The 27,802-nt window shown below is 47.2% G+C and overlaps 1 protein-coding gene across 1 annotated transcript in view; it reads left to right on the top strand.

Moving 5' to 3' along the window:
* SLC4A5 (solute carrier family 4 member 5) overlaps positions 1–26,595 on the top strand; it is a 118,619-nt gene extending 92,024 nt beyond the window's left edge. The window contains exons 17-27 of the mRNA XM_034761732.1: positions 276–389; positions 1,133–1,246; positions 2,415–2,576; positions 3,953–4,131; positions 6,033–6,105; positions 9,539–9,607; positions 11,657–11,830; positions 12,711–12,872; positions 16,178–16,262; positions 19,888–19,955; positions 26,463–26,595. Coding sequence (XP_034617623.1) covers positions 276–389; positions 1,133–1,246; positions 2,415–2,576; positions 3,953–4,131; positions 6,033–6,105; positions 9,539–9,607; positions 11,657–11,830; positions 12,711–12,872; positions 16,178–16,262; positions 19,888–19,922 — 1,167 coding nt within the window. The 3' untranslated portion in view covers positions 19,923–19,955; positions 26,463–26,595. The remainder of the gene's footprint in view (positions 1–275; positions 390–1,132; positions 1,247–2,414; positions 2,577–3,952; positions 4,132–6,032; positions 6,106–9,538; positions 9,608–11,656; positions 11,831–12,710; positions 12,873–16,177; positions 16,263–19,887; positions 19,956–26,462) is intronic.
* The last annotated feature ends 1,207 nt before the right edge of the window (positions 26,596–27,802 follow it).

Genomic DNA, 27,802 nt, shown 5'->3' with positions numbered 1-27,802 from the left:
TTAAATGAAAGCTGAAAGTCTCACATATTCACATGACTCCAGGAGCTTAGGGTTTAATAATAAAATCATGAGAACTGGTAATGCTGATGTGGATGCTCTGACTTACACCAGTGAAAATCAAAAGTAACTCCTTTGACGTCAACAGAGTTACACCTGGATGAGAATGAGATCGGACCTGTTTGTCTCCTAATGTCCCAGTGGTGTACTGCATGCTTGGAGATCTGTAAGCCACCCTGTTTAACCAGCCTTTCCCTCCCAACCCCATCTGCCTCCAGGTCAGGGCCTTCATTGCTGATTTTTCCATTGTCTTCTCCATTCTGCTGTTCTGTGGAATAGATGCCTGGTTTGGCCTGGACACTCCAAAGCTGCATGTTCCCAGTATAATTAAGGTTCGAATGTAGCGGTTTTGAGGTTCTTTTCTCTCCTGATTTCTATCCCTTCCAATTCCTTTCCAGCTAACCCTTGAGACTGTCCTTCCAACAGCTACATTGGGAATGGGATGAAAAGGATTCGGTTTCCAAGACACTTTATTGGCTGATCTGATTTTTTCAGTGGTGAAATTATTGGCAAAAACATTTCTTGAGCACCCCATCTTCCCCAGCCATCAAATTTATGGACATTGAACATCCAGCCTCAGTAATATATGTGCAAACATCACATAGAAAGAAGTTTATCCCTGGCACACAATATACATTGATTAGAGCAGGGGATGGAAAGGTTGAGTCAGTGGTTAGGGAGCCAGGATGGGACTAGACCTGTGGTCAATTCCCTGCTCTGCCACAGACTTCTTATGTGACCTTGGGCAAGTCACTTAGTCTCTCTGTGCCTAAGTTTCCCCTCTATAATATGGGGTTATAGCATCCCCATTAAAGAATGGGAGGTGGTCACAAGGTAACAGAGTCCATATGAGTACCTTAGGTAGATATTCATGATTCACTAGGGAATGACTCCGACCCCTGCTGAAGCAAGATGATATTGATATCAGTAAATATCCATTCCATTTCTCTGTTGAAATGAATTAGCTAACACTGCGTCTCACATGAATTATTTTCATTCTCTGATTAATGCTCAAACTCCGCCACTTTTCTGCCTTTTCTTTGTGTTGATTTGTGTTCTCTCCCTCTCTCTGTAGCTACGTAAACTTATTAGTGACTTCTCTATCTTCATGTCCATACTAATGTTTGTTGGTCTCGATGTATTGTTTGGACTGAATACTCCTAAACTGCAAGTGCCTACTGATTTTAAGGTAAAAGAACTAGCGTCCCTTTCGAAGTATTCAGCGCTCTCTGACAATATGTGTATTGTTACAAATCTGCAGCTGTGTTAGGATGTCAGTTATTTATTGTTACTGTTAATTATTTTATGATAATAGCACCTCGAGGGGTGGTGTTGAAAGGAACCCCTGATGGACGTAGCTATGTTGACCTCACTTTTAAGTGTAGACCAAGCCTAAGCATAAAGCTATGTCTACACTGTAGGGGTGTGAAGAGGTGTGATCCCTGACCGACAAGTAGTGCCAGCAAAAGCCTCTAGTGTAGACACAGCTAAGTTGCGTTTTTACCAATCTAGCTTGTTTCCCTCGTGTGGGATGGTTTAACAATGCCAGTCCAGAGTGCAGCTTTGCTGACATAAGCAGTATCCATGCCAGGAGCGCTTTGCCCATATAGCATATCAGGACAGTGCTCCTAGTGTAGACGTGGTCTGTGACTCAGGGCGTGTCTACACTACACTGGCTAGAGTCCCCTTGTGGAGACACAGGGTATACCAGCAAAAGGACTCTTGCTGTTATAAGTTGTAACTACACATTTTGTCGTCATAGTGGTGTCTGTTAGAGATGTTTTTATTCACACCCCTAACCAACATAGCTATGCTGGTAAAACTTTGTAGTGTAGACCGGGCCATGCAGTAAATAGATTGGGGGAGCACGAGACACAATGAGACAATGTTTGTCACTATGCTCTGCACTAGGGTCGTTCAGAAAACCATGCTGGAAGGGAGACAGAACCCCCACAGCACTTCCGGCTGCCAAAGCCCAGGCCCCTAGCACTTGAGCTAAAGGAGGATCTCTTGAATGTTAGTGGCACAGTGCCTGTGGCCATGACCCACATTTGAGCAATTCTAATTCCATCCGGTGGGGGAAGTGATGTGCATACCTGCTAGCCAGTTCCCCCCACTGTGATTGTGGGTTAGAATGGTTATCCAGTGGCTCAGGAGGGTGGCGGTCAGTTCCCAATGTGGATTAGGTACTGATTGTCCTGGAACAAGATTGCACTCCCAACAGACTCAGGTTTTCGTACTCTTCCAAGATTTTATACAAATTTGCCCAAATGCAATGGCATTTTCCTGAAATGTAATTTTTATGACCCGGAGTCAGAAAGCGGCATACAATAACCCTTGCCTTGCTCTGTTTTTAGCCCACTCGCTTAGATCGAGGATGGTTTGTGTTCCCGTTCGGTAAGAATCCATGGTGGATCTACTTGGCCAGCGCCCTTCCAGCTCTGCTGGTTACCATCTTGATCTTCATGGACCAGCAAATCACAGCTGTCATAGTCAATAGGAAGGAGCACAAACTGAGGGTATGGCTTTTAACAGTATCTGAAGGGATACTCAGTGGTTTGAGCATTGGCCTACTAAACCCAGGGTTGTGAGTTCAATCCTTGAGGAGGCTATTTAGGGATCTGGGGCAAAAAAAAACTGTCAGGGGATTGGTCCTGCTTTGAGATGGGGGTTGGACTAGATGACCTCTTAAAGTCCCTTCCAGCCCTGATATTCTATGAACTGATGTAAACCTATTCAACAAACCATAGAGAAGACCAGAAACTGGGCCATCTTCTACCCTTGATTACACATGTGCTTCATCAGAAGTAACACGGCACATGTAAGGGTAAAATTTGGTGCTCTATTGATTGGAATCAGTGCTTACCTATCCATTTGTTCATTTGGGGTGAGCTTCACCCCTGGACAGAAGGCCAGGACTATGCTACTCAAAACTAGGGTCTAGGTGAGATTCAAGAAGTTAATGAATCCTGTGCTGCTCCTTTTATTCAACAAAGGCAGGGTAGCTGTAATTATTTAAGTGTGGTGTGTCCTGGTGCATTCTAAAGTGTGTTCTCTGAAGAAATGAATCTTAAATCTTGGAGAAATGTGGAGAGGCGATAGGGATTTTGGATGTGAGCTCTGCATTGTGCAGATTATCAAAGGGAAAACTAGCAAGGTCCTACTACAACAGAATTCCAGCGTGTCACCCACCATATGGCCACTAAAACTATGGCTGTTTTGTTAACCTTTTGGATCTTAATACCAGGGATTAGCTGCAAAAATTGAGCTCTTTAATTATCAAGATAAGATATGGGAGGGATATAAGCCAAACTCTAAAAGGAGGTCAGGGATGCAACTGCAAATGATTCCGTAATTGTCCACGCGGGGATATCTTAAACCTTCCGCTGAAGCAGCAGATTCTGCCCATTGTCAGAGATAGGATGCTGGGCAATGTGGACCACTGGTCTGATCCAGTCTGGCAATTAGAGCAGGAACTGTCTTATTCTGTTTGTACAGTGCCAGGCACAGCAGGATCCATGAGTGGGGTTCCTAGGAGCTGCGGGAATACAAATAAATAATAATTCCTATGTTCTCCTCAAACTGGTTCTATTTTCAGGTGTAAACCCCTTACATTTCATTGGGTTTTTTTGGTGAAATTAGAGCACTTCTGAAATTGAAGGGAGAAAAGCTCAGTCTCTGTAGTTCTTTAGACAGGGATGTTCAAAGGAACTGAAGGGAGTTTGGCCTCCAACTTCCACTGAAACTCAATGGGAGCTGGGTGCCGAGCTCCCTTGCTCTCCTCTTGAAAATCCCCACTTGGAAGCAGTGTTAAACATTTCACACTCTGGAGCAGAGAGGATGGGGCCAGGCCTCCGTTGCCTAACCAGAAACCTGTTCTGCCACTCTGTTGCAGAAAGCGGCAGGCTATCACCTGGACTTGTTCTGGGTGGGGGTCCTGATGGCCGTGTGCTCATTCATGGGGCTGCCTTGGTACGTAGCTGCCACGGTCATTTCCATAGCCCACATCGACAGCTTAAAGATGGAGACGGAGACCAGCGCGCCAGGGGAGCAGCCACAGTTCCTGGGAGTGAGGTGAGGACTCTCACAAGGCCGTGACACTATCCGTTCACTTCCAAGTCTAGCGTGCAGCTGCTTTGATTTGGAGAGCGGAGGCCAAGGGCACTGCATAGCCGCATGCGCGTCAGGTAGGTTGTAATCCCGGTATGTTTCTAGCTACAGAAATGGGAGCCACATTTTCAGCACCTCCAATAGTTGATTTGCGATGTTCCACAGAAGAGCTGTATTCTGCACCATCTCATTGCAGGACAGTAAATTGTGGGTGCCTGCAAAGTGATTCCATTAAGAGCCTCTGGGCATAATGGGCAGGGTGCAGCATGCAAACCCTTTTCCTCCTTACCTGCCCCAAACCTCTTTGCAATAGGGGCAGACCTAAGTAACAGTCCAGATTCTCCCCTGCCCTTTGTGTCTTTTGTAGCCACTGATTCCCATGCATAGTGACTGTAAAACACCCCCAGAGCAGAGCTCTCCACACCAGTGCTAGTGTGTGGCACCCATTTCTTGCTCACTTAGCATGGGGGTAAAGTACAAGGTGTAAGACATGTGGAGAATCGGGCCCAGAGGCTGGGCTATGTTGGCAGTGTGTGTGGAGGAAGATGATAGGAACTTGTAATGTTCAGCCAAATTAAAATGGAAACCCCCTAATTCCCATGCTCTCTCCATGCCATCCAGCTCCTGCTCTGGACCACATGGACCATGAGCAGGAAACCTCACACTATCATTTCAGCCTATCCCTGGTGGAGTCCCCAAGCATCTGGTCTCTCCCTGTAGCTTAAGGTGTAGCAGCATTATCCACTGTGAGTAGATGTGTCACGATGGTGCACAGCAGAGGGAAAGACCCAGAATATACCGTGTGCCAGAATGCACAAGGGTTAAGTTCCGTGTGAGCCAAAGACCCTGCCACAGATGTGGAGCCCTGCAGCTCTAGCAACAAAATAAGGAGAGGTCCAGGATTGGCCGAAATTTGGCAGATTTACCGAAGAGCCTTCTTCAAAAGGAGGCTAAGTCTCATTGAAAGTCAGTGGGACATACGGGCTTTCCCTCTTTAGCTAAACTCCTGTCTGGTGATGTGATGACTTTGGGAGTGCCACGAAAGTGCTTTTAAGGCCCTCTAAAATGTTGCAAACTGGGGCGTTTGCAGGACCAGTGGGGTCGAGGCAATCTCTGGATTTGTTTTGCCAAATACTGAATCCTCTCAAATGCTGTGGGTTTTAAAGTTCGACTCAGACCTCGAAGGTTTCTGGGTTTTATTTCTCACAAAGAAAAGGCTATGAGAAGGGGAGAGAAATTCAGTAAAGAAATGGGCTGACAAACAGACCAGAGTAGGAGGGAGTTAAGGATCACACCAGGGAGACTGCTACAGGAGCAGAGAGCAGAAGAGAGGAATGTTGTAATGAAAACCTAACTAGAGGCAGGCTGGCTGGTTGTCTATCCCCATATATGTCCATCTGTCTAGATTCCTCTCCATAGATATCTGGCACTATAACGGGGTCATCTTTCAAGGCCAGCGGGCCTGTGGCCAGCTTAGCCTGTTTAGATTATCAGACCCAGCTGGAAGGGGTCAGATGTTTTCTATGAGGGGCTGAGAGAGCTCAGTTGGGAGGAGGGAGAGCTAGAGGTGGAGGTTAGTGCTTGTGGCAGGCGCCGGAGTTAGGGGGAAGAGATGCATGGGGAAAGGCCTCTGGGTCCTGCGGCCTGCTTAGGTTGGGAGTTGTGTTTAAATGAATAAATCATGCTCCTAGAGACTGGGCATGGTGTTGGTCTTTCCTGGGCTAGGGAGACAGGCCAGCAGCCCCACATACCCATTGGTTCTCAATGTCCCAGCCATTCATTTCATCATAGGAACATAAGGCAAACACAAGAAATTGTCCTACCTGATGCCACATTTCACTCTGCCTGTCTTTGTTCTTTGTCAGGGAGCAGAGAGTCACCGGAATCATTGTCTTTGTCCTGACTGGGATATCAGTCTTCCTGGCTCCAATTCTGAAGGTAAAATTTCCTCTTTCTACTTCATACAACGTTCTTCACTGCACAGTTTGCTGATGAAGGTCCAGGGGCCCAGTCAGCATTCAGATACCTATAAGACACCAAGCAGACTACAGGTCTGTGCTGAAATAATGGCCCAGAGAGGTATTGTTGGGATACAGTGGAAAGCGCTTATTTTGTCGTCTGGATAACTGTGTCAGAGAAGGGTCTCGGAATCCCACAGCATATTACCCCATGCACTGGATCGTAGCCTGGCTCCCATCCCATTTTGGCTCGCTATGCTATGTGCCATGGTCACTCAGAACTTCATGTGGAGAGAAAGCAGATCCTTCTTCTCCTTGCCACTTGAGCTAAAGGAGAATCTTCTTTAGTGATACAGAGCCTATGACACACAGTTGTGCAGTTCTTTCTGTCTCATAGAAGGAACACTAACCAGTTGACCATAATAGTAGTAATCTCTTCTTGATATGAGTACCAAATAAATTCAGGATGGCTTTGACTGTTATAGGGTTTACAAATGAGTGTTAGCCATTATTTTCAAACTGTTACCATCAGATTTTCTAGGTCCTGTTCAAACAGCAAATAGTGATCCTAAATGTAGTAAAACATTGTGGCCTTTGGTGGTTCACTAATGCAATGGTGGATTAGCCACTGGGCCAACGGGGCCTATGCCCAGGGGCCCCAGGCCAATTGATGGGCCCTGGAAAAATAGGTGTCCCCGCACCCTGACCTGCTCCCAGCAGGAGCGTAGGGGGAGGGACGACTGCAGGTGGAAGAGGTGGGGAGGAGCCCCCACTTGCTCTGGCCCAGGGCCCCACAAAATGGTAATCCGCCTCTGCACTAATATGTCAGCATCTCTTGTCAGGCCTGACTCACTTACTACACCTAACGCACTGTTTTCATGATATTTACCCAAAAGGTGGCAGGTAATATAGCCTTGAACAACTAATAACTCACTGATGGTTAACATTATTGCATGATGTGTGTATGGTAAATCCACAAATGACTTTAAATATATGCCGAAAATATGTGACTAAAATGTGTTTAAACCAGGCATCTCGAGGGGGAGTCGATAAACAGGTTTTCTTCCGGCAAAGGAAAGAGGCCAACACCTTGCCCCAAATGTGGCCAAATTCAGTGGACTATTCATTTGTATCGAAGGTGCGGGAAGAGAATATTTGCATTGTAAAACTCACCCGCGGGGAGGAAGACAGCATGGAGGCTACACCAGTCAGCACAGAAAGGGGCCTTTGTCTAGGCTTGCTTGTCAAAGAATATTTTTCCAAGGTTTACTGGCCTGTGAAAAGAAAGGGGAGAGAACCCCATAATTATTCCTTACTGGGCAGATAAGAGGCCAGGCCTCTTGTTCATCTGAGAAAAGTGGATCTTTCAACCAAGGGGGTTAAAGTCTCTGGAAACTGAACATAGATGAGAAACCTGCTTAGACAAAGACTGTAACTGGCTGAAATTAAATTTTCATTTTAGAAGTGTATGTTTACCTTTGTTTGCTGGCAATCCTTTCTGTCTTTATTGTTGGTATCCCTTAATCCTATGTCCTTTTGTTAAATATACTCGATCCACTTTTACTCTAAACCTATTCAGTGCTGTGACTGAAATTGTCAAATCCCATTCAATTAGAAAACTGCTGTTCATATCTCTTTAAAGGAGCAGTGTGACAGGGTCAGTAACTCACCGCTGTGGCGCCTCCTCCTGGCCGCTTCGGGGAATTAGTTTTGCGCCAGTAGAGCGCCCTCTTTGGGTGGCGTTCCGCCTGTCGTCGCGCCTCTGTGGGGTGCACGGACTTGCGTTGCTCCCAACGTCGGCGTCCTCTTCCGGAGCACTGCCCTCCGACAGTGTCCCTTTGTCCAATCACACCCCCTTCCGGGGTGGGGGTAAACAACAGCCCCACACCTTCAAGTCCGATCCTCACCGTCTAGGATCTGGTGTGGTTCTGACCGGCCGCTCCCTGCGGCCCGTGGCTGCGCGTGGGGTAGCACAGCAAACAAAGGGGGAAAAAGGGGGGGGGGAGACTCAGGCCCGCCCACTACTCTGAGTCCCAGTCCAGAGGCCCTCGTGTGACAGTCTCACTGTCTTCCTTCTCCTTCCTCCTCTGACTATCCCTCTGGACCGCTTCCCCATCAGCCCTTCACTACACTAGGCCTCCTCCTCCCAGGCCTGCCGCCTAGCAGGCTATGGAGTAGGGCCTTCTCCCACTCTCTCAGGCTGGCCTGCACTGCGCTGTCCGTGGTGCTGGCCTCCCAGCTCTGGAGACAGACCTTCCCCTCTGAAGGCCTGGGACAGACTGACTGCTCCTGCTCTGGGCAGCCTTTTATATGGCTAAGCCGGGCCCTGATTGGCTGGCTCCAATCTGTCTTCTTATTGGCTCCCAGTAAGCCCTCTTCTGATTGGCCGCGCGTCTACGCAGGCGCCTAGGCCTGCCGCAGCCCAGTCTCTCTAGGTGTGGGGTAATCGCCCCACCACAAGCAGCGAACTTAATAACTTCTGTGAGTGACCCAGGAGGAGGCTGGACACTGCAGGGAAGTGTCTCTGGGGATCTTGAGACTTGGAGGTCACTGTTTATTATCTGAAGGCAAGGTTTGGCCTAGCAGAGTACTGAAGAGTTTGCTGGCACGGCAGATGAGCTGGTGTGTCAGGGACAGTCCCAGAGCCCAGGGTCCAGCCTGAACCCGAATGTCTGCATTGCAATTTTATAGCCCCTTTTAAAGCCCCATATCCCGAGTTCCACTGATCTGAGCCAGCCGCAGCTTTGCCATGGGTCTTTTATCACAGTGTAGATGTACCCAGTAACTCTCAGTTCTGGGAACATCAGCAGAGCGTCACGCTGGCAGATGGCTTGGGGGGAATTCAGGACTGGGAGGGTGTTGGGGTCACGCTGCAAAAAAGAACTGGGCAGGGGAAGCCAGGGGGTAACCTGCATGCTTGCCTGCTGGCGTTCTGTGTCAGGGCTGTGAGCCAGACCAGCATAGCATTTCACAGCACCCAGAGTAACGGGGCAGGTGGTGACACGGCCCCTTACAGGTCTGGCTTGACCTCCGCAAAACATCAGAGCTGTATCCTGTGTGCTCGGCTCAGATGTGGGCCACTTCAAGTCAAGCGCAGTAGAAAATTTTGAACATTTTTACAAAAGGGGAAAAAACCTCCAAATGTAGGGCTCAATTGAGACTTGAGTAAGGGACAGCGTGTGGCTGCATCTCCCCAGAAGCAACCCCGGGCATTCGTTATGCCTCTTCTCTATATGGTATCGGTAATACCCTGTCACTCTAGCATCTATCTGCTTGATTATGGACCAGGGTTGTTTTTCAGCCAGGATTTCCCCAGGTTGTCGTTCTGGACAAACACTGCTAGAAATGTCCTTTCTGCAGTAGTTCACAGGAGACATCTAAGCACTGCGTGCTTGTTTTTCCTCTGCCCACAGTATATTCCGATGCCGGTGCTGTATGGTGTCTTTCTCTACATGGGAGTTGCCTCTCTGAATGGCATTCAGGTAAGAATTTAATCTGTGCTACTGAGCTTGTTCCCTTCATGTGCTGCTACCATATTCCCAGTCCCCATCATTCTCCTCCTCATCTGTTTACGCCACTTCGATAAAACGGAATCATCTATTGCTCATACTAATAAGTTGGCTGCAGAGGAAACTGAATGGACCCACAGGCAACCCCCTGTATAGGTAAGGGCAGAATTGGGTCCTTCCAACTGCTAGAGAGATCTGTGGTCAAGGGGAGGCTCAGAGCACTGAGAGTAAATGGGATACATTTCCTGAGACTTCTGTCTGTCTTAGGGTTTGGTACTGTGGCCCATCAGCATAGTATCTGAGCATTTTCCACATAAAGAAGATTGGCCGTAAGAGAATTTCAGGGAGTCTCTGGATCTTTGCCCTTTCTCAGTTATAGAAAGCTCTGCTTGGGGGAGAGGGAGAAGGCAGTGGTTGATGCTATGAACGTCGTTCTGCTTATGGTGGAAAAGCTTTCTCAAATCCCTCTTCCCTTCCGGCGCATAATCCACCCCTGCCCATCGACTGCAGACATGCCTTGCATTGGGAAATTGACACACAACTTGGAGCCCGAGTGAAGGTACTACAAGGTGCAGGGAGATTGACTCATCCAGACACATGGTTTATTGCCTGACTGATTAAGGGCTGTTCCTGGAAAGGAGAGGCTGAAATTTAATCAGGCCATATTTGAAATTACTAAAACGTTGAGCTTTTAAAGAGCCTTTGGCTCAGCACCAAGAATTGGTCATTCTCGGAACATTCTGTGAGCGCTGCTGGATTTAGCTGGCAGTGGACCTCTGGATGCAGCAAAGCCCTCCATGGGACTCATGCCCGCTTGCTTCACTCCGAGCTCTGCAGAGTGGTGTCTGAACGCAAACATCCCAGCTCTTGTGATGCTAGATACTACAGTGATGAAGGGTGGATGGATAGAAGTGAGGTTGGGTCAGTTGGACAGGAGCTGCCCTCTGGATATATGATATACAGCAATTCCTTAAATGACAACCAGGATTTTTTGACATGCAATTCATGTTAACCCTAAGGATAATTTCAGTTTAAACATAGTGGGACAGAGTTTATCCCTCGTGTAATGTCACTGACTGTAATGGTGTTACCGGAAAGGAATTTGGCCCACTGAGTCTTAATCACTTTGTTTTGTTGGTTTTTGTTGTTGGTTTTTGAAATGGAGGTTAAAGCTATATTTAAGCTAAAATTAGGCTCCAGGTTAATATGGTCTGAACTTCAGAAACTATTTTAAGGCGGATGCCGTAGCTTTAGCTCCCGGGAGCATAAATCCGAACTGAAGAGTTTGTTTGTGGAAACCACCAATGAGTATTAGCACTGCACAAACAAGGAAAGATCATTTTCCTGGCTAATGCTTTATATGATTAGAACATAGGATTTCCAGAGCAGATCCTGCTCCTGTCTCTAGCTGTGACCAATACCAGAGGCTTCAGAGGAAGGTAACCCCCACCCCCACCCCGCAACTCTTACCCAATAATTCACTTGGCTACGCATACAGTGATACATTTGGCAGGGAGGTAGATGGGGGCTGGAATTCCTTCCTGACCTCTAGTGACAATCAGTATATGCCCTGAAGCATGAGGTCCAATTACCCAGTCTTAACATGTGCAACCACAAACTGGATTGCAATGACCCTCTCCAGGTGAGAACGTATCGTGTAAAAGATACAAAGAGTTGATCTACTTCAGAAGGCATTATTCAGGGGAAGTTTTCTGGTGGTGTAATGCAGGAGGTCAGACTAGCTGATCATAAAGGTCCCTTCTGGCCTTGAAATCTTTGTAGCAGCCCATTGGGCTAGAGCTGAAGTCCTCATTCAGGCAAATCTCCCATTGGACTTAGTGGGAAGTTGGCCTAATTTGGGGCCAAGTAAGGACCATTCTGAGCCAAAACCTTCAGCAGGTGTCCGTGCAGCACTCTCCTCTCCAGCCAGCATGGAGCACTTGACAGTTGCTCGTTTCAGAACCAAGCCCAGCTCAGCCTTTACTCAGGGATGGCGAATAACGTGCTGCTTTTCCCTGGCAGTTCTGGGACCGCTGCAAGCTCTTCCTGATGCCAGCCAAGCACCAGCCTGACTACGCCTTCCTTCGCCATGTGCCCCTGCGGCGGATCCACCTCTTCACCCTGGTGCAGATCATCTGCCTAGCCATCCTCTGGATCCTGAAGTCCACTGTGGCGGCTATTATCTTCCCTGTGATGGTAGGGCCTCTGCGCTCACTCGGAAGATCCTTGGGACAGACGGTGTGGGGAGGGGGTGAGCAGCTGGGGTCCCCATGCAGTCCCCTCTGCCCCATCCCCAAGAGGGATACAACCACTGATCTTCCTGGGCTTTGTCTTTATTTTTAAAGACCAGAGCCTTAAGGCAGCAGGTCTGTTTTTCTGAGTGTCAAAAGCCTTCTATCAGCTGATCTTCCTGGCTTCCCTCTAGCTCAGCCTTTCACCGTATCCTTGAGTTAGAACTAAGGAGACTAGCTCGTCTTCCTGGGACGCAGTCAGCACTCCATGAAGTGACCGGTATTAGTAGGGCGACCAGACAGCAAGTGTGAAAAATCAGGATGGGGTGGGGGGTAATAGGAGCCTATATAAGAAAAAGACCCAAAAATCGGGACTGTCCCTATAAAATCGGGACATCTGGTCACCCTAGGTATTAGCAGGTGCCTTCTCCAAAGATGAAAGGAGGTGTCAGTCTGGGGTTTGACATCCCTTGAATCCCTTGGTTCGAGTCACTTCAGCCCTTCTGATGCAGATCCATTAAGTTCCCTAAAGTTTCCCGCATGGGGAGTGTTTTGTGTCACCAGCCACGGTTCTCTGTGGGGCCGCCAAGGTTCCATAGCGCGTCCTGAGAGGATAGCAGCTGTTCTTGGTGCCCTCAGCCAGAAGCTCCATGCCCCCTTCTCTGTTCTGCACTGGTCGGCCCCACAACTGCCCCTCCCCCACTGTGTTTTGTCACTGTAGCGCCATTCGGAGTCTGGCCTGTTTTCTTCAATGGAATCTAATCCCGAATCTGGATCTGCTCTGTCCGCGCTGGGAGCGGTTGTTTAAATCTCTCTCCCTTCCCTCTCACCCCCACCTCCCTTAGATTTTAGCCTTAATCTTAGTGAGGAAAATGCTGGATTTCGTCTTTTCCCAACACGACCTGGCCTGGATTGATAACATCATCCCCGAGAGAGAGAAAAAGAAGGAAGACGACAAGAAGAAGAAGAAGAAAGGCAACAAAGGGGAAGAGGAGAGTGAGGATGAGGTGTGTCCATGCTCGGGAGGAACAGTAAGGGGCTTACAGTCCATTAGTGTTGTAGATGTTCAGGGATGTTAATGTCACTCACCGATGAGGCCCTTAGTTCTGTTCTGAAAAATAGCTCTGTCCAAACGATATTGTGAGGGTCCATCATTATCGTGCCTCAGTTTCCCCATCTGTAAAATGGAGAGAACAATGCAGACCTCCTTTGTAAAGCGCTTTAAGATCTACTCATGAAAGGTGCTTGAGAAGAGGTAGGTGGTGTCGTTATTGTCTCCTTGATTTCCAGATTCAGTGTGCTCAATTTCCAAGTTGAGAAGGTTTTTTTTTCCCAACCTGCCAACGCTTGCAACTGGGAACTTGCACATCTCCCAGGAATAAAGCCACATTTTCCCCTGACTGACACCCTGCGCAGTCCTTCAGTGAGGAGCCCCAAATGCAACTGATTGCAACTTAAACAATTCTGTAGATGATGCAGAAGAAGCAATACAATCCAGCTCCCTCTTTCAGGGCTGGGTTGGCTCTGAAGGGATAACGGGAATCAAAATCAGTAAATACCTGTTTATAGTACTAAATTGAGCAGGGCTGCCTCCAATACAAACAGGGAGCAGATCTGCTAATGAGGTACCATCTCTTACACAGTCACTCTTTGAGTAGAACCACACTTTAAATACAGTTTGTGTTCCAAGTAGGGTGGCCAGGTGTCCGGTTTTCGACTGGAACGTCCAGTCAAAAAGGGACCCTGGTGGCTCCGGTCAGCACCGCTGACCGGGCTGTTAAAAGTCCGGTTGGCGGGGCTGGCAGGCTCCCTACCTGGCTCTGCGCAGCTCCCAGAAGCAGCGACATGTCCCTCTGGCTCCTAGGCGGAGGGACGGCCGGGGGGCTCCGTGTGCTGCCCCAGCCCCTGCCCCGTGCAATGGCTCCGCAGCTCCCATTGGCTGGGAACCGCAGCCAATGGGACCTGTGGGGGCGACACCTGCGGGTGGAGGCACTGCACAGAGCTGCCTGGCCGCACCTCTGCCTAGGAGCTGCAGCCAAGGGACATGCTGCCACTTCTGGGGAGCCTCCCAAGGTAAGCACCGCCTGGATCCTGCTCCTCGCACTCCCTCCCAACCCCCTGCCCCAGCCTGGAGCCCCCTCCCGCACCTGAACCCCTCATTTCTGGCCACACCCCAACCCCCACCCTCATCCCCTCCTGCACCCCAACCTCCTGACCCACCCCGGTGAAAACGAGTGAGGGGGGGTGGGGGAGAGCGAGTGATAGAGTGGGGAGGGTTGGAGTGAGCAAGGGTGGGGCCTCAGAGAAGGGGTTGGGTAGGGGGGCGGGGCAAGGGTGTTCGGTTTTATGCGATTAGAAAGTTAGCAACCCTAGTTCCAAGTCTCTCCAAATGTTATTGCAGGGTTACAATAAATAACCTCCAGGCTAAGGAAATCCATTAGCCCCACGATAAGGATACATGCAGAACATCTGTTAGCGCTATTGTCAGTCTTGCACGTGTCTCAAGGGATGTCTAGAGCCCTTGCTGCAGGCTGCATGCAGCTGTACGTAAGAGAGACGTTCTGTCACCTGAGTAATAAAAGCATGTGGCCGAACTACCAAAACGCCAGCGTTAGCCTTGAAAATCCTTAGCGGAGTTATCGATAGAGATTGGGAGCTAATGGAACCCCTCCTGTGGATTCTTCTTCTGACTATATCTCTGAGACTGCTGCACTTCCAGTAAAGGATTTTTAAGGCAAAATGCAACAGTGACTAGCACCACTTAGTGTTATATAAATGGAAGAGAAGGGAAAACAAAAATCTGATGGCTGGACTGTCAGCAAAGGGCTAGGAACAGAAAGGACTATTGGGTACTGAATGCAATCAAACCCCTCCAACTACACTACCCCGTAAAAGGGAGAGTCACAAAGGGCAGTAGGCACCCAGCTTCCATTGGAGTTAGGCACCCAGGGTCCCATTTGTGGCTGCCCATCAGCACGTTTGGGAAGGGTGAGGGAGAGCACCTAACGGGTGCCCCGATTCAGGAAAGCACTGAGGCATGTGCTTAAGTCCTTTTGACTTCAATGGGACTTGAGCGCTGTCTCGAATAGGGGCCTGGGCAAGCAGTTTTGAGATAAAGGATGATTTCAAATATGTTTTGAATGTTGTGTTCAGTTTTGGTCACCTCATCCTCAAAAGACCTAGCAACCAAAATGATTAGAAGCCTCAAGGGAAGGACTTCAGTCGAGTGGGAGACTCAAGAGGCTAGGATAATCCATTCAAAAACAACACACTTAAAATGAATAGAAAGACATACTTTGTTAATTCAACACATAATTAACCTGTGGAACTCACCTCTGCAGGGTAGTATTGAAGCAATTTTCTCAGTAAGAATTAAAGGAGGAGGCATTTATATGACTAAAACTGTCAGTGACAGTTATATGACAAGCTAAGGTAAAAGTTACAAGGGCCATTAGGGCTTATGCTTTTGGGCATAAACTGATCGCCAAACTCCTTGTGTTTTTTGTTAAGCATCTGGATGAAATTTTGAAGATACATCCGAGCTTTACTCCATGGTTTATTTCCCAATTGATTCTACCTGTGTAGTCTCCCCTTGCGGTTTGAATTGGATACAATGGTTCTCTTCACTATATGCATCCGAAGAAGTGGGCTGTAGTCCACGAAAGCTTATGCTCTAATAAATTTGTTAGTCTCTAAGGTGCCACAAGTACTCCTGTTCTTTTTGTCTTAAACTGATGCATAGCATTCATTGTTAAAGAGCTGCCACATTCCCCCTTCCTCCCCCCAGAGCTGGCTGCATTTTAGTGGAGGGTGACTTCTGTGTGTAGGAGAATCTCATTTATCCAAATATCTCTGACCCAGAAATCTTGCTTATTCTAATCTTAGTTATGTCCACTTATGTGAATTATTTACCAAGTAATGTAACTCTCTCATCCAATCCCCTTGTTTAGCCAGATGTTTCTGATGTCCCCAAAACACTTCAGATAAATGGCTTTACCATAGTTAATGGGAACCTTTAGCATGAATGGTGTTAGAAATGTAAGCTATTGTTATGGGCAGGCAACATATTACCCTGATTAATGTTAATTGCTGTTACTGATGCTGATCTTTCCACCATGCATAGATACATAGATGCCTAGGATGGGATTTTCAATGGGAACTGGGTACTCCTTTGAAAATCCTGGCCTTCTGCCATATGCATGAGAATGATCCATTTAATGCGGAAGGGCATGAGTATGTTTTCAGGCATGCTAACCCCAGACATGTCTGTATAAATCATTGTATTCACTGGCTCTTCCCACTCTTTTCCTAGCCTCGGTTCCCAACACCCTCAGTTATAAAGATCCCAATGGAACCCGTCCAATCAGACCCCCAAAATGGTATCCATTGCATTACCAGTAAGTACAGTGCTTAGGTTCTAACGTTATTACCATTTACTAACCCTCAACATCTTGGTCTATTTTGTGACTAATCAAAGTAACCCGCTGCAGGTGCTTGGCTTGTTTTGAAGCTGTAGATATGTGTAGATAAGAGATCCGCAAACAGGCTGAGGAAAAGAACACACACGGATCCTTCAGCTGCTTTTTAAATCCAAACTTGATTTTAAAATTGTTTTGCTGCCTGAAAACTCTGCATTCTTGGCCTAGGAATGCCAGAAACCTCTCACAAGAACCTGTTCCTCTGGGGTTACCAGCCCACAGGTGGATCAAGAACCAGGAACTCCGTAGAACTAATCCTGGCTCTGATACTGACATACTGCATGCCCTTGGGCAAGTCACTTGACCATAGTGATGGGTGCGTTTATCAGAAACTGGATAGAGAATGAACCTTCTTGTGCCTATTTCCCCATATGGAAATATGCAGAGGATAACCTATTAGCTACCCCACAGCAGGGGTGGAGGATGAGAATTTTGTTAGTTAATGGGTGTAAAGTGTTGCACAAAGTTCATTGGCGAAGTTGAAAGTGCAGCTTGCTGTTGTTAAAGATTAAAAAATGCCAGATGGTTTGGGATTCAGGAGACCTGGGTTCTAGCCTTCGTTTCAGTACCGTCTCCCTGTGGGACGACAGGCAAGTGACCAACAGCCAAAGGGGCCTCTGATTTTGCCTGCCCAACTTCGGGCACCTCAGACATGGTTTTCAGGAGTGTTGGGCCCGTGCCGAGCTCTGTTGGAACTGCGGGTGCTCAGCACCTGAAATGACAGGTCTTTTGGGGGAAACGTTCATTCTGTCTTCTCTGGGCCTGGGCCCTCTGCCATTGCAGCCTGGTACAGGAAGCAGTGACAGCCCAGGAAAATCATTAACCAAAGCTGCATTTGTGCAAAATAGACATTGGATTCCCATGCATTTGTCGGATTAAAGGTGACTCCCTTGCATTCTTGAAAGATAGTTGTGCTAATAGCCCTCCCCCTCTGCCATCTCTCCTGTCCCAGGCTACTGCACGTCAGAGGGACGCCCGAGTCCTTCAGTAAAACGTTACCTTGTCACTTTGGTAAAGGGCTGGCTTATTTGGAATGTGCCTTTTTCTGTGGGGGAGACTGGTGGGGAGCCAACGCTTGCTTCTGAACGTTCCCAAGTTCCGCTCCACTCCAAGCGCCTGAAAGGTCCAACTTCTGCAATGCTGGTAGCTGCGCCTGTCTCTCTTGTATGTGAGTGGGCTGGAGGCGCAGCGCTTGCATCCAGTTCCTAGCAGTGCTCGTAATGGAATTGGCAACTCAGCTGCCCCATGAGGGGAAGGGCTGGGCCAAAATTCAATGAGCCAGATTCCGAGGTGTAGTCTGAAGACTTAAAGCTGGCATACTTTACTGTGTGATCTACACCATCTTCCACTCACCCTCCTGGAATCCCTCAGGTTCAGTGAGCAAAATCCAGATGTGGTGATGTCTGGGGAGTGTTAAGTTACCCATCAACATGTCTGACTGCCTGAGTCTTAGTTGGTGCAGGCTGCACACTGAGGGGCGCAGTGGAAGGCGTAAGATTCAGTTACTGTCCTGACTTTGGCCCCTCATGTCCATCTGATCCACCTTATCCCATGAGAGTCCCCTGCTGTCAGTCATATGGAGGCTGAACTTCTTAGAACCGATAAATTATTCCACATTGTGGTATCCTGACACATGGAGTGACCCAGGAGAAGTAAAGGCCTGTCCCTAATATCCCAGCAAAAGCTGGGATATTAGGGACAGGCCTTTACTTCTCCTGGAAGAGACATAAATGGTCAGCGTTCACGTCTGGTTCTCTGTAGCTGTCATTGTTTATGGTTTCTTCTCTCTTTCCTCATGGTCGCTCTATGGGACAATCTCTTATGGGGTTTCAGAAGGACTAAAGTACTTAAGGTCACAACTCCCAATGGGATTTGGGCACCTCTTTGCCTTAGGCTGCTTTGAAAACCCCTGACCATAACATTTAATCCTCTGTTGGGAGGTGAATTGGACTTGCCATTGTCAACAACTAATGCGGACTCCAGGCTTTATCCAAATGGCACCCCATTTATGGCTTCCGGTTCCTATTTAGATGGAGATTCAGGATATTTATTCTCTCTCTAAATAGTCCTGTTTCCAATGAGCCCAGAGTCTCCCAAGTGTGTTCTCCAAGAATGAAACTCCTTTCAGGATCAATCCTCTGACCCATTGTCCTTCAAGTGTCACTGAGGCAATTGGCCTCCATTTTTGTTGGAAGCCTTGTAGAGAAATTCTACTGATCAGTGGGTTGGCAATAGGATGCACAGAGCCTTTTGGCTTGAGGAGACAGGTTTGAAGCCAGCCTGGCTAGACTATGATGCAGAGTTGATACCATCTGAGGGGTGTTTTGTTGCCTATAAAAGAGAAGCTAAGAGTCGAGTTCTGTTCCCAGTGGATAGAGGCCAGCATCATCATTGGCACTAGCTTAGTGGCAATCTCAGCAGGAAGGCCAGCGATTGAATTGTGACGTGCACTGAACTTCCCTTCCCTTTTGTCTGATAAACACGCCTTTCCTTCATGGTTCTCCATCAAGAGGATCCCAGCAACCCTGAACTTAGGAGCAGTTTGCATCTGGATTGAAAGGTTGAACCTCAGGCCTACAGAGTGTCGACTTTGTGGCTAGCTGGTGGATTTATTTTTCCTGTTTGTGAGGAAACCAATGCCAATTCTTTGAGCAGAATCCTGTTCCCATTGCAGTTAGGGAGTGTTTCGCCACTGATTTCAATGGGATCAAGATTTGTCCCCAAAGAATAAGCACTTACGTGATTTAGGAGCCTAGCTTCCATCGACTTTCAATGCAGTTTAGGCTCCTAAATCCAAAAATGGCACTTGGGCTCCTAAGTCACTTAGACACTTTTAAAAATTGTACCCTTTGACCCTACATTTACTAACTCTCAGAGATTAGCTCCTTTTTGCTTTTCCTCTAGTTTTTTGTTATTTGCCCAAAGTTAAACTCCCTAAACCCACGTTTTGCCACCTCAATAAAAGTGGCTGGACTTTGAGTTTCTGAGCCGCCACAACTCCCACTGAAATCCGCGGGTGCTAAAGGCGTTCAGCAACATTTTACTTGGGTTCCTAAATCCCTAACTTGAGGCTTCCATGCTTGAAAAAGTGGGTTTAGAAATTTAAAAGGAAAACCTAGTCAGGTGAATCAGGACTCAAAGACCGCACGGGAGGTAAAAGCAGCAGATTCCTGTAGCCAGGTCTCCCCTTTTGCATCAATTAGCGGATGATTTCCAAAGACACACAAGCACCTCGACATTCAGCGGAGAGTTGGATGTTTAACTCTCATTAGTGTCTTTGACGCTCCCTCCCCTTTGTTGCCATATTCATTTAAAAATGCAGCATTTCCAATGGGTTTTTTTTCTCCGCCCAATTAGTGGGTGGAGAGAGATGACCATGCAAGTTCACTGAACTTCAAGGTTGAGGTCTCGGAGCTGCTGGAGGTTCCACAGTGCAGCGCCAGCCTTTTCCCTCTAACTGGGATGGTCTTGGGAGATTTTTGGTTTTTGTTTTGTTCCTTCCTCACCCTGAAACGGTTTCATGTGCATCTGTGTTTCCCTTCAGGAAAGAGGTCCTCCAGCTGGAGCTTTGCGTTCTGATTCCTCTCCTAATGGTTCAGACTTGGATCGCAGGTAAATGACATTTAACAGGCTCATCATCCCTCCCCAGTTCTAAGCCCTGCCCCCAAACCTGTTGGAGTGCGGCACCTCCATGGGTGTGAACGCCAGGCAGGAATCGGAATTGGTTCAGGCAACGAGAGGGTCTAGTTAGGAGCAACGGGGTGAAGTGAAGGAAGGGAAAATTCAGGCTGATCGGGGGAAGAAAAATTCTAACCCTGGGCTCTGTGGGTGGAATTCACCCTTGTGCAGAGGGGGCAAGCACAAATCCATCGGCCGCTTAAATCACAGGGGTTTAAATGGGGCATCAGGCCTGTGCTTGCCTTCTGCAAAGGGGTGATTTATGGGTGTGTCTCCGTTGCAATCCCAGGGTATGACTGCAGCTTGAGCAGACATATCTGAGCCAGCTTGAATCTAGCTAGTTCGGATACCAGGGCAGTGAAACAGCAACAGCACAGGCTGTACAAGCCCATCTGGAACCCCGGATAACTTCTCGAGCAGCCAGCAGCTCCACTGCTCCAGTACCCAAGCAAGCTAGATTAAAGCTAACTTGGGTATGTCTACACAAGCTGTAATAACTCCCCATCATTGCTGAGAGAACATACTTGAAAGGGTATAAATCTCCTCTCAAGGGCAGTGGTGTCACCCCATTGCTTGGGAGATTTAAAACAAAGCTAGATAAAAATCACTGTCTAACTTGCTGTAGGAAGCACTACGTCGGCCAGCGGATCAGGCTAGAAAATAGATTGTCTTTAAAGATCTGTGATTCTCTCCAGTCTCTTCTACTGTGGCCCTGTACCATGGCTGATGGTGCTTGCATGAGCCAACACGCTGCTACAGTCTATTGGAGAAATGAGGTCTGCGTTCAGTTAGGGGGTTGGATGTGTGTGTGTGTGTGTGTGTGTGTTAATAGCATCTGTGGATAACAAAGTAGGAAATAAAAGACCCTAGGTCCCCTGAATCATACAATCACTTGTAACCAGACCAAGTGTATGATGCAAATTGACAAAAGCCACAGTGGAGGTTGACTCAGTCGCTGGTTCAATCCAGCATAGGTTGTTGCTCTGTTGGCCCCGCGGTGCCTGTGTTGGCAGAGCTGGAAGATCTCAGTCTCATTTCAAAACTGTCAAGAGAATTGACATGAACTGATCCCTTCACTGGTAGAGAAACCAAGGACTGAGCTTCCTCCCTCTCTTGCCTAGTGAGCCCTTCCAAGGAAGGGCGAGAAAAGCTGGTCAGTGTTACCCCTGTTCTGCAGATAAAAAGAGGACTTTAGCCTCCAGGGCTGTGACCTGTACACCAGTCCCTGCTGTTTCTTTTTTTGTCCCCTATGAGCTGTTGATTTCTAGATTCTGGGTCCCCTTCCTCAGTGAAGGGGGCAGGGCCTTCCTTTGCCTTGATTGACTGTCCACCAGTCCCAGTTATCAAATAGGCTGATGTGTACCCAGCAGCATGAAATTCATGATGCCCACAAAGAAAACGGAGATGGATGTTTCTGTGTGTACTGCGTGTGTAGTACCAGCTGTCAGGATCTTCTTTCTGTGTACAGGGCCTTGCAGTCTTTTCCCATTAGTGTGACTATATTTGGATGTCGTGATTTATGGAAATAGGTAAGCAGAGGTTAAACTTCCAAACGGGAGCCAGGGTGAGTTAAAGATAAGACATCAGTCTTGCATTCAGAGTTTTCTGGCTTGTAGCTTTTGTGCTGCACCATTCCAGATGTATGTCATTAGCTAGATTCTGAAACACGAGTCAAATTCAGCCCTGGTGTAACTCCAGTGAGTCTGTTCTGAAACATGACATCGTAAAGATCAGATCAGAACTTTTATTCAAAGGGACACTGTCACGTTAAGTTGGTCTCATTGTTTTGGACTTTGTGAAAACTGAGCTTTTATTAAACAAAAAGCCTGGTACAAATGTTCCCATTTTTTTTTTAATTTAATTCTAATGGAAGCTACGCTTTTTAAAGCAAATCAGGATCCCCCTTGTATCACTAAAGATTGCAGCATTGGATTTGATGCATGAGATCCTGAAGGTGAAATTGATCAGAACCTGATTGTTAGCAAAAATGAAATTGAGTGGTGTGTCTTCATTATCCCAAATGAGAGAAACGAACAAGTGAAGGGTACAAATTAGATTATTTTTTTTCTTTCCGATTTCATAATCAAGGTCTCATTTGTAACATAAGTATGGAAACTTGTTGGGTTTTTTTTCTAATTAAACACTGGTTTCTTTTACGCTCGTTAGCGAGAGTGAAGTGGTGCTCTTCTCCCAAAGCTAAAGAGAACTTGGCTTGAATCAGGGTGAACAGAGACATGAGCGGCCTTTGCTGTTTTGCAAGCCAGGGTGGAAAACATTTTCAGCCCCCTCCTGACTTCCACCAATTTCCTCAGTGGCTGAACAAAAATTAAAACCAGCCAGTTAGTGAGCAGCATAGTGGTTTGGCAATCATGCCCACCCTCTAGAACTGGGTCTGAATAGGGATATGTCTGTGTCATACCTACATTGCACTGCTGTCCAGATGTTATTGTCTATAACAAAAAGTGGACACTAGGGGGCAGCAGTTAGGCTTTACTAAGAACATAATCCTGGAAAATTTATCCCAGCTTCACGTTTTACATCGGCGCAGCACATTTTCACTAGGGGTTTGCAGATACACCTGTGCAAAACCAAGGGAAAAAAATGACGTAAACAGTCGCACCGACTGGTGCAGACGAGAAGAAAATTGGGCCTTATCTTCAAAAGTTATTGCATTGCCAGACAGATTCCAAACAGCCTGGTCATTTAGTCACAGCTATTAAAGGTCATAAAGTTTAATGCCAGAAAGGATCACCAGATCATCTAGTCTGTCCTCCTGCATATCACAGGTCACCAATCCTGCACCCAGTACCCACACACCATTCATTATGCTATTCATAAACGCTGACACTATCAAAACATGGGGGGCACAACCTTCATCTGTAGCACCTCCTGCTGTGTCAGTCCACTCCTGGGATCCCCCCCCCCCAGCTCTGCCAGTGCACCACAGTCCTAACTCATGGAATCCCCTGCTGTTCCAGCCCAGGGCTCCCCGGCTATTCCAGTCCTCTAAGGTTTTGTTATTGCTATGGCCTATTAGATCATAGCAGACCACGCTGCCATAGCAGATCTCATCAGTCAGAGAAAGGAGTGGGCGGAAGGGAAAGCCCAACCAGAATGCACCTGAGAGGTTGCGCAATGCTGCACGTAATGGAAAATATGTCCTTCCTGCTCCTTGCGCTGCTGAGCACTGACCTCTGCTGTAGCGAATTCCCCAGGCTGTCTGTGTATCTGGCAAGTGCAGGTAATACGATGTTTCTGCATCCCCTTTGTCATGCAATATGTCTCCGCTTTCCAAACTGGCACGTGGAGACCCAAGCCCCATTGGCACACTCTCCTCTCCCTGCAGCTAACGCTCCACTGGCCACTCTGCAAATGTGTGGATCCACTCTTCCCCGGGACTGTTTTGCCCTGGTGCAGGTGTTGACTGGCTGGGTCGCAGGCTGAGATGCTACTCTGCAAGTATTAGATGCAGTGGCCGTGCATGAGCGTAAGCTGAACGCTGTGATTCTTAGTCTGACATTTCTAGCAAACCAAAGCTAGTACACACCTCTGTAGTGCATTGGTTAGCCGGCATCCCGACATATAGTGAGGGGGGGATAGCGAGAGTTTCTGGGCCTGGTGGTTCATGAGGGATCGTACCATGAAATGTTTACTAATGCCTTGGCTTTTTTTTTTTTTTTGGGGGGGGGGGGGTGTAATCCATTTACCAATAATCAGATGGTGTTTTATTGGGATGGGCAAAGGTCAAAAGGCCTAGACGTCAGGTCAGATACTGGGCCGAATTATCCAGAACTCAGCAAAATTTGGGCAGGAACTCTTGCTGGACAGAAAATTCACTTGTGAAAATTCTAGTATCTCCACTTCCCTGTTGGGCCAGAAATATCCCAGGAAGACGCTTTCCCATCTGGTAGTTTAACACAGTTGGGCCCAGAATGAACCCTGTCAAAGCAACAGCAAGTAGCTCAGATGCTATGGTGTAAATATCTAGGGCACTAATGCTATGAATGCCTGTAGATAGTTGTATAAATACCTGGAGGGATGATTGGCTGTGTAAGACAGAGCAGAATGCTAGTTGGCTGGGTGAAAATGCCTAGAAAGGAACAAGACAAGTTTTAAGGTTGTTTTATTAATTTTTTTTCCATCTTCAGATTAGGTGTGATCTGAGTATAAGGTGAAGGTTTGTTCATATTTTCCTTCTACTCTATAGTGTGGTACAGTAGACCTGTCTAGGAGAAATGGAATGGAGTTACAAAAGGGAAAGTTTAGACGGAATACCAAGAAAGAGCTTCCCAGCAGTGAGATGCAGAATCTTCTCCGGAGGGTAAAGGGATGGGAGCCCCTTCACTTGGGCCATTTGTAACTAGACTGGGCAGCGCACTAGGAAATGGCTGTAGACAATAATTGTGCACTGGCGAAGGGGATGGACCAGATTGTCATTGGGTTTGATCCTTCCTTTGATGGCAGTTTGGAGTTTGTAAGATTTGGCTCTAAATTCTTAGGAATCCTGTCTCCAATCCCTCCTTTCCAAGAACTTTAATGCTTAGTGCTACATGCGGCAACCATCCAGCTGGATTTTGGGAACTCATTTTGGGAAGACTATCCGCTTACTTGACTGAATAACTTGTGTCCCACTTTGAATTCATTGGATTGTTGAACTTCCGGTTCTCTTGTGTCTCCTCCTTTCTTCTGTTCCTGTCTTACTCCTGCTTCACGTGAAGATTTTGACCCTGATACTGAAGCCCTTTCACTTCAGAGCACCTGCATCTGCATAATAGCAGTATTGCCAGCCCCCGGCTTTTGAAATCATAAATTGGCTTAAAAAGCATGAAATTAAAATATTTTGGTTTTGTTTTTCTTTCTGCTTTTAAGAGTCTTTAGGGTTCATATTTTCTTGCCTTTCTCCTCAGCCATGAGTGCTAGAAACTTCCTCTCTATTTTTAATGAAAGCTGAGCTTCTCACCTAATCACATGATTCCACGAGCTGGGGCTTTAAGGAAGACATCAGGTATCCAAGACCTGTAATAAAATCATGAGAGTCGGCAACACTGAAATAGAAAGAAATGGGCCTGAGCTGCAACATTCAGGTCCAGATCCGCCAAAGTTCAGAGCCAGGGTTTTGGTTGGGCCTACAATAAATATGGCGGGCCATTCACAGAGTTTGGATCCGCTCTTCCCCAGGACTGTTTTGCCCTGGTCCAGGTGTTGACTGGCTGGGTCGCAGGCCGAGATGCTACTCTGCAAGTATTAGATGCAGTGGCCGTGCATGAGTGTAAGCTGAACGGTGTGATTCTTAGTCTGACATTTCTAGCACCTCAAAGCTAGTACACACCTCTGTAGTGCATTGGTTAGCCGGCATCCCGACATATAGTGAGGGGGGATAGCGAGAGTTTCTGGGCCTGGTGGTTCCTGAGGGATTGTACCATGAAATGTTTACTAATGCCTTGGCTTTTTTGGGGGGGGAAGGGTGTAATCCATTTACCAGTCAGGCCAGAATGCTTTCAGCACTGCAGTCTCTCCTGGCATCTGGGGTTTTGGTTTGGGGTCAGTTCCAGTATTCTGGTTCATGTGCACATGCCTGGTTGACATTTGCACCCAATGAGACCCGTTTGTATTGTCTCCACTTCACGTGTGTCCTGTCTAAATGCTAAAGTTTTGTTCACTGTGATGGAATTTCTCCAGCCAATGGGATTTGCATTGTTGATTGTCTAGTGCATACGAAAGCTTAAGGCTTTGTTGTTCTAGGATGGGAGTTTCAAAGGTAGCTACGTAACTTAGGAGCACAAGTCCCATTGACCGTAGCGCCTCTACGCCTTAATTTAGCCCTCTGTATATTGGAGATACTTGCCTGAATTTGGTAGAGAATCAATAGCCCTTGAAATTCTGATCATATTCAGTTTAACATCCTTACAATTAGGTGTGTGTATCATTTTTGAACAGCTGGCCAACAACATTATCTTTCTCGTCATATCCTGTAGCTGAGAGTTCCATAGATTAACACATGGGCACAGCATTTCCTTCTTTCTTATTAGATTTCTGTCCTTTTATTCTACCTCCCGAGCTCAGAAAACATGGAGCAGCTCAGGGGGTGTTTGAAAAAGATTTGAACATGAATTAATATATGGGACTCTTCATCTTTTAAAGTACTTTACAAATCTTAACTAATCCTCTCAAGACCTCTGTGAGGCAGGTATTCTCTGTAGTAGAGCTGGGCCTAGGTTGCACATTTGGACATCTGGATCCAGGTTTCCCCACAAGCTCCTCATTATACAGATGGGGAAAATGAGCCACGAAGAACTTGTCCAAAGCTCTAAGTAGCCAGTGTCAGAGGTGGGATTAGATCTCAGGATTTCCTCCCCTCCCACCCCCCTGTTAGATAAAGACTATGGCTTTAACCCAGTCTCATGGATTGTAACTCCTTTTTTGTGCCTTCTTCCCTTCCAGTATTACGCTTCACCTGAAGATTTCCTGCCCATCATCTCCTGCGTTTAACTACTCCCGAAACCCTCTCTGCGCCGTGCCCCAGGTGAAGATAGAGATGGAGTCGGACTATGAAGACAGTGACACAGAAAAGCACCCTCGGGACATGGGCAGCGAGACCACATTGTAGTCCCACACTGTCCTTCCTTTGTGATGATATATAAATAAGAAAATTGGGCCTATTTTTCTATGTGACAAACTGAGGAGATCATTGGTCCCCAGGACCCATTTCTCCATTAGCTTTTAGCAGAATAAATTAGAACTGCTGTGGAATTCCACCCCGTTCAGTTGGGCCAAGAAACCACCGCCAGCTTCAGAGCAATGCTAGGAATATGGAAATGGTACTTTAGGACTCTGGTCCCTGCAGTAATAGGGGACATTAGACCCTGGGCGGTTGCTGCTATTTCAATGAAGACTCTGAAGATAGCAGGGCCACCTTCCTTCAGCATCTGGACCCTGACATTACCAGCATTTCCAGTGCAAGCTTCAACTCCACCATTCTTGTGTAGTCTGTATCCCTATTAGCGTTAGTTGGCCCAGGGAGGATTCACAAATGCTTGAGCAATAATCTGTGACATTCCATTGGGGATGGGGGGAGATTTCAGGACTGTAAACTGCAGTTTATTGCATGTTTTACACACCATATGCAGCAAACAATGCACACCCCAGAAACAAAACTGGGCTAAGAAAAATTCCCTTTTTGGGACGTTATGGAATGTTTAGACTCGAAGTGGAAAACTTCCCTGGCTGCTGCTTAAAAATACAGCCATAGCCCTTTCAAACTGCTTCTGTCCTGTAGGAAGGTTTCTATATGAACTCTGTGTTACCCCATGGCATTCACTCTCCGGAGCTAGGAGCAATTTTAAAGGGTTAGGCTTGTAACAAGCTAAACTCAGGCACTTCCCACCCTCTCTCTCTGCTGAAGTTATAATGATACTGTTCTAAGCAGACTTAGTCCATGTAACTCCTATTGTTAATGGAGAAACTTGTAAGAGGTTGACACACACAAACTGCCATTGTCCAGGCCAGTCAGGCTGAACTAGCCCACCACCAACCATCAAAGCTGACTCCACCCATGTCAGCTGATTGATGTACTAGAAAGTCCTGTGGGTAACTATTACAGGGGCAATGACTGTCTAGCTTTTACTTTGCAGCATGTTCTACTCCAGCAACAGTCTTCCTCGAAAGGACCATCCATACTTTTGCTCAACCCAGCCACATACAAATAACTGTCTGGAAGGTAAGCAGCACTTATGGGCTGTGAAATGTTTGGTTAATCTTAGGGTTAGAGATGGAAGAGCCCT

The sequence above is a fragment of the Trachemys scripta genome, chromosome 2, assembly GCF_013100865.1.
Source record: "Trachemys scripta elegans isolate TJP31775 chromosome 2, CAS_Tse_1.0, whole genome shotgun sequence".
NCBI classification, from domain to species: Eukaryota; Metazoa; Chordata; order Testudines; family Emydidae; genus Trachemys; species Trachemys scripta.
The sequence above is the reverse complement of the archived record's forward strand: the minus strand, read 5'-3'. Positions and strand labels throughout refer to the sequence as shown.